Source organism: Cetorhinus maximus, chromosome 4 (assembly GCF_964194155.1).
Source record: "Cetorhinus maximus chromosome 4, sCetMax3.hap1.1, whole genome shotgun sequence".
NCBI lineage: Eukaryota > Metazoa > Chordata > Chondrichthyes > Lamniformes > Cetorhinidae > Cetorhinus > Cetorhinus maximus.
The window spans coordinates 1,464,128-1,474,571 of record NC_135882.1 but is presented as its reverse complement, the minus strand read 5'-3'; the positions used below and the strand labels follow the sequence as shown (position 1 = coordinate 1,474,571).

At 45.1% G+C, this 10,444-nt stretch overlaps 1 protein-coding gene across 7 annotated transcripts in view; it reads right to left on the bottom strand.

Moving 5' to 3' along the window:
* The window catches only part of bbs9 (Bardet-Biedl syndrome 9), a 453,250-nt gene that overhangs the window by 214,828 nt on the left and 227,978 nt on the right, over positions 1 to 10,444 (bottom strand). For 6 of the 7 annotated variants that reach the window (XM_078539787.1, XM_078539785.1, XM_078539790.1 and 3 more), the window contains one exon: positions 596 to 778. The exons of the other annotated variant lie outside the window; for it this stretch is intronic. In XM_078539787.1, the coding sequence (XP_078395913.1) occupies positions 596 to 778 (183 nt within the window). The remainder of the gene's footprint in view (positions 1 to 595; positions 779 to 10,444) is intronic. 7 annotated transcript variants of the gene reach the window in all.

Here is a 10,444-nt window from a genome sequence, read left to right as displayed (position 1 = left end):
GAGAGAATGAACTATATCCTGTAGAGGAACTAACAAAACAAATTCTTGTGCAGAAGATTTTTGATAACAGAGGGAGAAAGAAATGGACTGCATTCATATGCTGTCTTAGGTCATCGTTATGGCATATGAACATATGAAATTGGGGGCAGGAGTAGGCCCCTCGAGACTGCTCCGCCATTCAGTAAGATCACAGCTGATCTGAATGTGACCTCAACTCCACATTCCACCTTTGACTCTCCTGTTAGTCAAGAAGCCATCTATCTCTGCCTTAAAAATTATCAATGATCCTGCCTCCACTGTCTCTGGCTTATCTTCTTATGGGAATGTATTCAAGGTGGTGCTAATATCTATTTTTTATTTGTACTATACTGCAGTTCTCGTTTAAACATAATATGACAGTTATGATTTCTGTAAATTATAAATGGATACCCCAAGAATCTCTACTTAAGAAAAACCAAATTTAGAAATAACTCACAAGTGAAGAATTCAGTGCCATTTGGAGAACATCTGCAGCATTAAATGGTTGGCAAAAGCGTTCATAAATGAACATCCCTGCAGGGAGATCATTTATTCTACAACCTTACAGGGCACTTACTAATTCCTGGCTATCCTGCATCAGTGGTAGAAAGGTAGCCTTCAGTATGGTCATCTGGTCTATGCTCAGGTCTTGCCACAGGCCAATCAACTGGACCAACAACTGGGTGCCACTCTTCAACCTGGTGAAAACTTGGTACAAGTTGGCCTGATTTTCTTCCGCAGCATCAGCGAGAGCTGTAAGCTGAAACAAATGCAACGGTAATTATATTATATTTATTCAAATAACAAGCTTTACATTTCCAACAGGAGCCCTTTGAAAAAAATATGCTGCTTGTCACAAGGGTCCCATTAAAAATACTGGCAACGTTACATGGAAAGGGGAAAAGAAATTAAACTTTTATCAATGTCAACTAAAAGAATGCATGACATGATACCATACTGGTTGTAAAAGGCTCTTTGAGTGAACAAGGATTATAAATTTATACCAAAATCCATGTTACAACTGCAAAACTGCTGATCTGGAACATGTCAATGGTTCTCTCACAGTCAGCATCCTCTAACCAATTTCCTGAACTGTGAGAGTAAGATATCACCTGACCGCTTCTCACCACCTTTTAATGTAAATATTGACATTGGAATAGCTGGGCAGCTGCCCACTCCTAGAATCAGGTTATTTTAGTATATCCCTCTCGGGGCCATTGTTTCTGGGAAAGGAGTCAACAGGATAGCGAATGCTGTCACCCCCTTCTCAAGGGCAATTGGGGATGAGCAATAATTACTGGCCTTGCCAATGATGCACACATCCCATGGATCAAAGACAAAGGCCGTGCTATTAGAAACATTGAAGGGGGCACAAGTTCTATGAAAAATAGTTTTATGAACATGTCAATAATCTTAAATGTGGTTTTTTTAGGTTGTTTTTGTAAATCTGATGAATTTTGTTGGATATTGCTCTTTTGAACTGGTAGATTTTTGGACACTAAGGGAACCAAGGGATATGGGGAAGGCAGGAAAGTGCAGATGAGGTTGAAGATCAGCCATGATCCTATTGAATGGTGAATGTTGCCACCTGGATCCAGCACATTATGGTTCAACATGGTTCGCCACACAAATGGCATAGAATTGAATTTTCAAACCATTTCTGTTGTGCTTACTTTTAGCTTTACATAGAGCAAAATTCCCATTTAATGGAACCAAGAAACGGAATCGGTAGGCCAGAGGTCACAAGCTCAAATTGCAGCATAGCGAAAGCTATGAAACTGAATCCAATACCAGACAAGTAACTGTGAGGCCTGTTGTCTGTTGCAAAACTCCAACCAGTTACCAATGCCCTTCAGGTAAGGGAAGGTAAGGGAAGGAAAGGGAAAGGAACATGCCACTCTCTCCAGCCTGGCCAACAGGTAACTCCAGCCTCATGTGATTGGCTGACCCTTAAATGTCTTGACACTGTTGCTCACATTCCAAAAAACAGGTTCTCTGCAGGACGGTTCCACACCAAAGGCTTGGAGCTGAACTTCTTTGAGGCTGGTACCACTTGCAGTGGACAACAAATGAATGCCGTTCAAATTTGCCTTGTATCACCTTTCATGTCATAGCCATATATTTTTTCTATTCTTTCACAAAATGTGGACATCACTGGCTAGGCCAGCATTTTTATTGCCCATCTTCAATTGCCCCTGAGAAGGTGGTAGTGGGCTGCGTTCTTGAACCGCTGCAGTCCATATGGTGCAGGTAAACCCACAGTGCTGTTAGGGAGGGAGTTCCAGGATTTTGACCCAGCAACAGTGAAGGAACGGCGATATATTTCCAAGTCAGGATGGTGAGTGTCTTGGGGGGGGGACTTACAGGTGGTGGTGTTCACATGCATCTGCTGCCCTTGTCATTCCCAGTGGCAGAGGTCACAGGTTTGGAAGGTGCTGTCAAAGGAGCCTTGGTGAGTTGCTGCAGTGCATCTTGTAGATGGTACACACTGCTGCTACTGTGCGTTGATGGTAGAGGGAGTGGATTTTGAAGGTGGTGGTAGCGGTGTCAATCAAGCGGGCTGCTTTGTACTGGATGGTGTCAAGCTTCTTGAGTGTTGTGGGAGCTGCACCCATCCAGGCATGTGGGGAGTATTCCATCACACTCCTGACTTGTGCCTTGTAGATGGTGGACAGGCTTTAGAGAGTCAGGAGGTGAGTTACTCGTCACAGAATTCCTAGCCTCTGACCTGCTCTTGTGGCCACAGTATTTATATGGCTAGTCCAGTTCAGTTTCTAGTCAATGGTAACCCCAGGATGTTGATAGTGGGAGATTCAATGATGGTAATGCCATTGAATGTCAAGGGGAGATGGTTAGATTCTTTCATTGGAGATGGTCATTGCCTGGCATTTGTGTGGCACGAATGTTACTTGCCACTTATCAGCCCCAGCCTGAATATTGTCCAGGTCTTGCTGCATATGGGCATGGACTGCTTCAGTATCTGAGGAGTTGTGAATGGAACTGAACATTGTGTAATCAGAAGTGAACATCCCCGCTTCTGACCTTATGATGGAGGGAAGGTCATTGAAGAAGCAGCTGAAGGTGATTGAGTCTTGAACACTACCCTGAGGAACTCCTGCAGTGATGTCCTGGGACTGAGATGATTGATCTCCAACAACCACAACCATCTTCCTTTGTGCTAGGTATTACTCCAACCAGTGGAGAGCTTTCTACCTGATTCCCATTGACTCCAGTTTTGCTCGGGCTCTTTGGTGCCACACTCAGTCAAATGCTGCCTTGATGTCAAGGGCAGTCACTCTCACCTCACCTCTGGAGTTCAGCTCTTTTGTCCATTGGAACTTAGGAGGAGTAGGCCATTCGGCCCCTCAAACCTGCTCCACCGTTTAACTAGATCATGCCTGAACTTCGACCTCAATGCCATGTTCCTGCACTATCCCCATATCGCTTAATGTCATTGGAATCTAGAAATCTATTTACCTCTGCTTTGAACATACTCAATGACAACCTCCACAGCCCTCTGGGACAGAGAATTCCAAAGATTCACCACCCGCTGAGTGAAGAAATTCCTCCTCATCTCGGTCCTAAATGGCCTTTGTCTTGTTCTGAGACTGTGTCCCCTGGTTCTAGACCCCCCAAGCCAGAGGAAACATCCTTCCTGCATTTACCCTGTTGAACCCTGTAAGAATTTTATACACTTCAATGAGATCACCTCTCAAATCTAACCTCTAGAGATTACAGGCCCAGTCTTCTCAAAATTTCCTCCCACCATCCCCAGGATTAGCTTGAACCTTTGTTGCACTCTCTCTATAGCCAGTATATCCTTCCTTAGGTAAGGAGGCAAAAACTGTACACAATACTCCGGGTGAAGTCTCACCAAGGCTCCATATAATTCCTTATTCCTGTACTCAAATCCCTTTCAATAAAGGCTAACATACCATTTGCCTTCCTAATTGCTTGTTGCACCTGCATATTAGTTTTCAGTGACTTAAGAACAAGAACACCCAAGTCTCTTTAGACATCAGCACTTCCCAATCTCGCCCTATTTAAGAAATACTCTACATTTGTTTTTCCTCCCAAAGTGGATAAGTTCACATTTTCCACATCATGTTCCCTCTGCCATTTTCTTGCCCACTCACTTAGCCTGTCTAAATCTCATTGAAGCCTCTTTGCATCCTCCTCACAATTCATATTCCCACCAAGTTTTGTCATCTGCAAACTTGGAAATAACACATTTGGGCCCCACATCCAAATCATTGATAAAGATTTTGAATAGCTGGGGCCCAAGAACAGATGTTTGCGGTACCCCACCACTCTCAGCCTGCCAACCCGAGAATGATCCGTTCATCCCTACTCTCTGTCTTCTGTCCCTGAACCAATCCTCAATCCATACCAGTATATTTCCCCCAATCCTATGAGCTCTAATTTTGCTTATTAACCTCCTGTGTAGGGCCTTAGCGAAAGCCTTCTGAAAATCCAAATAAACCACATCCACTGGTTCTCCCTTATCTATTGGGCCCAATCTCACCATTGTTTTCGAATTGCCCAGTTATCAGACCCTTGAGAATCGATTCTAGTATTAGATTCTACCATGTTTGGACTAAGGCTGTAATGATGTCAAGAGCTGAGTGGGCCTGACAGAATCCAAACTGAACATCAGTGAGCAGGTTATAACTAAATAAAACAAAAACAAAAATACCTGGAAAAACTCAGCAGGTCTGGCAGCATCTGCGGAGAGGAATACAGTTAACGTTTCGAGTCCGAATGACCCTTCAACAGAACTAAGTAAAAATAGAAGAGAGGTGAAATATAAACTGGTTTAAGGGGGGGTTGGGACAAGTAGAGCTGGATAGAAGGCCAGTGATAAGTGGAGATAACCAAAAGATGTCACAGACAAAAGGACAAAGAGGTGTTGAAGGTGGTGATATTATCTAAGGAATGTGCTAATTAAGGGTAGAAAGCAGGACGAGCAAGGTACAGATAGCCCTAGTGGGGGTGGGGTGGGGTGAAGGGATTGAAATAGGCTAAAAGGTAGAGATAAAACAATGGATGGATATACATTTAAAAATAATGGAAATAGGTGGGAAAAGAAAAATCTATATAAATTATTGGAAAAAGAGGAGGGGGGGGGGAACAATCGGAAAGGGGGTGGGGATGGAGGAGAGAGTTCATGATCTAAAATTGTTGAACTCAATATTCAGTCCAGAAGGCTGTAAAGTGCCTAGTCGGAAGATGAGGTGCTGTTCCTCCAGTTTGCATTGAGCCTCACTGGAACAATGCAGTGAGCCAAGGACGGACATGTGGGCATGAGAGCAGGGTGGAGTGTTGAAATGGCAAGCGACAGGGAGGTCTGGGTAATGCTTGCAGACAGACCGAAGGTGTTCTGCAAAGCAATCACCCAGTCTGTGTTTCATCTCTGCAATGTAGAGGAAACCGCATTGGAGCAGCGAATGCAGTAGACTAAATTGAGGGAAGTGCAAGTGAAATGCTGCTTCACTTGAAAGGAGTGTTTGGGCCCTTGGACGGTGAGGAGAGGGGAAGTAAAGGGGCAGGTGTTGCACCTTCTGCGGTTGCATGGGAAGGTACCGTGGGAGGGGATTGAGGCGTAGGGGGTGATGGAGGAGTGGACCAGGGTGTTCCGGAGGGAACAATCCCTGCGGAATGCTGCCGGGGTGGTGAAGGGAAGATGTGTTTGGTGGTGGCATCATGGAGTTTGCGGAAATGGCGGAGGATGATCCTTTGAATGCGGAGGCTGGTGGGGTGATAAGTGAGGACAAGGGGGACCCTATCATGTTTCTGGGGGGGAGAGGAAGGTGTGAGGGCGGATAACTAAGTAAATGCTGCTTGATAGCACTGTCAACAACCCCTTCCATCATTCTGCTGATGATTGAGAATAGACTGACAGGGTGGTAATTAGCCAGGTTGGATTTGTCCTTCTTTTTGTGGGCAGCACATACGTGGGCAGTTTTTCACGTTGCCAGGTAGATGCCAGTGTTGTAGCTGCACTGGAACAGCTTGGCTAAGGATGCAGCTAGCTCTGGAGCACAAGCCTTCAGTACTTTTGCTGAAGTGTTGTCAGGGCCCATAGCTTTTGTGGTATCCAGTGCCTTCAATGTTTCTTGATATCACATGGAGTGGATCGAATTGGCTGAAGACTGACATCAGTGACGCTGGGGACCTCCGTAGAGATCAAGGTGGATGAACCACTCACTCGGCACTTCTGGTTGAAGATAGTTGCAAAAGCTTCAGCCTTGTCTTTTGCAAGGTGGTGTAGGGCTCCCCCATCACTGAGGCTGGAGAAAATTAGTTGTTTAACTGTCCACCACCATTCACGACTGGATGTGGCAGGACTGCAGAGCTTAGATCTGATCTATTGGTTGTGAGATTGCTTAGCTCTGTCTATCACTTGCTGCTTATGCTGTTTGGCAAGCATGTAGTCCTGTGCTTTAACTTCACCGGGTTGGCCCACAGTGCCTCATAGATGCCCAGTCTTGTGTTGCTAGATCGGTTCTAAATCTATTCTATTCAGCACGGTGGTAGTGCCACACAACATGATAGAAGGTATCCTCAATATGAAGATGGGACTTCGTCTCTACAAGGACTGTGTATGGCCAAGGACTGTGTCATGGACAGATGGGATCTGTGACAGGTAGAGGTGAGGATGAGGTCAAGCAGGTTTTTCCCACTTGTTGGTTCCCTCAGACCCAGTTTAGCAGTTATGTCCTTTAGGACTCAGCCAGCTCGGTCACTAGTGGTGCTACCGAGCCACTCTTGGTGATGGACATTGAAGTCCCTCACCCAGAGTACATTTTGTGCCCTAGCCAACCTCAGTGCTTTCTCCAAGTGGTGTTCAACATGGAGGAGCACTGATTCATCAGTTGAAGGAGAGCAGTCCATGGTATCAGCAGGAGGTTTCCTTACCCACATTTGACCTGATGCCATGAGACTTCATGGAGTCCAGAGTTAATGTTGAGAACTCCCAGGGCAACTCTCTCCCGACTGTATACCACTGTGCCGCCACCTCTGCTGGGTCTGTCCTGCTGGTGGGACAGGGCATACGCAGGGATGGTGATGGGACATGAACTGCAAGATATGATTCCATAAGTATGACTGTCAGGCTGTTGCTTGACTTGTTTGTGAGACAGCTCTCCCAATTTTGGTACAAGCCTCCAGATGTTAGTAAGGAGGACTTTGCAGGGTTAACAGGGCTGGGTGTGCTGTTGTCATTTCCACTGCCAAGGTCAATGCTGGGTGATCCATCCGGTTTCATTCCTTTTTGCTAACTTCACAGTGGTTTGATACAACTGAGTGTCTTGCTAGGCCATTTCAGAGGGCATTTAAGAGTCAACCACATTTCTGTAGGTCTGGGTTCACATATAGGCCAGACCAGGTAAGGATGGTAGATTTCCTTCCCTAAAGAACATAGATCACACCTGGTGCCAGGACTTTGCTGGAACACATTTGTTAGCATTTGGGACAGTCTGCCACCAAGCATCAGTGGACGAGACAGCTATCAATTAGTGTTTAAAAAAGAAATGGCAGATTCTGGAGCCAATAAAAATACAAATGTAGTGCCAAAAGAAAACAGAAATATAATCATACGAAATAAAGACAGAAGTAGACCATTCGGGCCCTCGAGCCTGCTCTGCCATTCAATATGATCATGGCTGACCTGTTTGTGTTTCGAGTTCCACATTCCCATCTACCCCCGATAACCTCTGATTCCCTTGCCTAACAAGAATCTATCTATCTCTGCCTTAAAAATATTCAATGGCCCTGCCTCCTTCACCTTCTGAGGCAGAGAGTTCCAAAGTCGCACAACCCCCAGAGAAAAAAATTCTCCTCATCTCTGTCCTAAAAGGGTGACCCCTAATTTTAAAACAGTGCCCCCTAGTTCTGAACTCACCCATACGAGGAAATGAAAATTATCTGGACACCTACTGCAAGACTGTCTAAAGAAATAGGCTGAATGGTCTTTTGTGGTGTCTGGATTCTTACTACACAGGTGAATTTGTAATGCAACTTGGAAAATTGTTTGGATAAACTTGATTTGATCTGAATGGGATCCTCAATGCAAATATCTGGATTAAAATTTCAGGAAGGTCAGATAAGCTACATAAAATTCTATGCACAGAATTGTATCCAGCATCACAATCATAGACAATCTACTGTTCTCAATTATCGTTGTACAAATGAGTGAGAGAGGATTTATGAGGATGTTGCAATAGAGTTCGACAATGGTCACTAGTGGAAGATTAGTGACTTGGGTAAGTTGTGGAGACGTGATATAGTAACCAAGAAACGAGAATCTGTAGCAAGTCTGAGAATCAATCATTGGATTCCGTACTTCAAGAAGGCTCATTGCTGACTTGATCCACCCTGACTAGTATAACGATGTAGGGTTCCTTGTAATGTATACATTGGGTTTTATGCTGTATCATTGTCTTCAGATGCCTGTAGGACTGTTACTTTTTTCTTGAGGTGTGGTGAAGTTTCAAGTCTGCATTTAAGCTTTGCACTTATGGTTGATTAGGACCAGTATCTCTTGACTGTTTTTGTCAAACCAGATACAATGTTTCCTGGTAGAGAGGCCAAGAGCCTCTTCGCAGGTGCTTGTTAAGATGGACTTTAGGGTTGGCCAGACACTATGGGGCACACTGTAGCTCCTGGCGGCTGGAGGTTGAGAGGTTGTCAGTGAGATGCTGATGGCGAAGACCTTGGTGGGATATTTGAGGCCTTTGATGTTAATTTTCTTGCAACATTGCTTCTGTTGCCACCTTTGTTTGGGGGCCAGGCTGGAGATGGCAGATCAGATAAGGTAGCAATTGCTCTGGCAGTCATCGGTACCTATTATAGGAACATCGGGAATAGGAGGAGTTCAGCCCCTCGAGCCTGCTCTGCCATTCAACTAGATCGTAGCTGATCTTCAGCTGCAATGCAATTTTCCTGCACTATTCCCATATCCCTGGATATCATTAATGTGTAGAAATCTATCAATCTCAGTCTTGAATATGCTCAATGACTGAGCCTCTGCAGCTCTCTGGCATAGAGAATTCCAAATATTCACCACCCTCTGAGTGAAGAGGCTCATCCTCATCTCAGTCCTAAATGGCCTACCTCTTATTCTGAGACTGTGTCTCCTGGTTCTAGACCTCCTAACCATGGAAAACATACTTTGTCCATTTACCCTGTTGAGTCCTGTAAGAATTCCATATACTTCAATGAGATAACTCATTGAGATAATGTCATGGTGCAGGTGATGTAGACATCTCTGCGGTCCCTTGCTCAAATGACATAGTTGAGCACGTGCAAGTATCTGGATCATGGGTGTTGCCATTAGAGCTTGTGCTCGTCTCGCTGGCTGAACAGGGTGTTGGTTATAATAAGGTCATGTTCTAGACATTTTCTCAAGAGCAGGACTCCACTGAAGTTTGTTCTCCCTACTCCTTCCTTGTTAATCACACCCTTCTAAAGACTTTCCTGCCTATGGCATTGAAATCTCCAAGGAGGATAAGTGTCGCCCACCCAGAGATTGCTCAAGGTCAGTACAGAATCCCTCCTTTGCCTCACGTGCTGATGACAGTCGTGTGCTAATCCTTGTTAGGGTGAGCCAGTCATGAGATGCTCACTTATCCCACAGGGGGAATCGCTGAGGCATCTGACAAGCTCACTGTCGACTCCTCCTCTGAAGCATATGAGAAAATGGGCTTTCACTAAATATCTGGAAACCTAAGGTCTTCTTCCAACCAGCTCCCACAGAAAATACTTACCCCCATCGATTAAGGTCAATGGCAAGTTCCTGGAAAATGTGGACCATTTTCCATATCTTAGGAGCCTTTTCTTCACGAAGGCAGATATAGATGATGAAATTCATCATTGCCTCCAATATGCCAGCTCAGCCTTTGGCCAGCTGAGGATAGCATTTTTGAGGATCAGGATCACCAGAGACTAAAGTCTTGGTTTCACGGACAGTAGTGATCCCCATGTTCCTATCTGCTTCAAAGATATACACAACCTACTGTAGGCACCTCAAAGCACTGGAGAAGTATAACCAGCAGTGACTTTGCAAGATCCTCTAAATTAGTCCAACAGCAAGCGTCCTCTCCCAAACCAACATGCCCAGCATCGAGGTGCTAGGCACTCAGAACCAGCTCTGCTGGACAGACATGACAATCAAATGCCTGACATTAGTCTCCCAAAGCAACTGCTCTATTCTGAACTCGGTTGCTGGCCTTTTACTGATCAAAATGGAGAAGTTTCATCCAGGAAGGCACTGAACACATCAAGAGACTGTCAGGAACACTCAGGGGCAAAGTTGAGCCATTGGAGAGGGCGCACAACTCATCTACCCAACCTTTCAAGCACCATCTGCCCCGCATGTGGCAATGTCTGCAGATCGTGCATTGGACTTATCAGTCATCTCAGAATC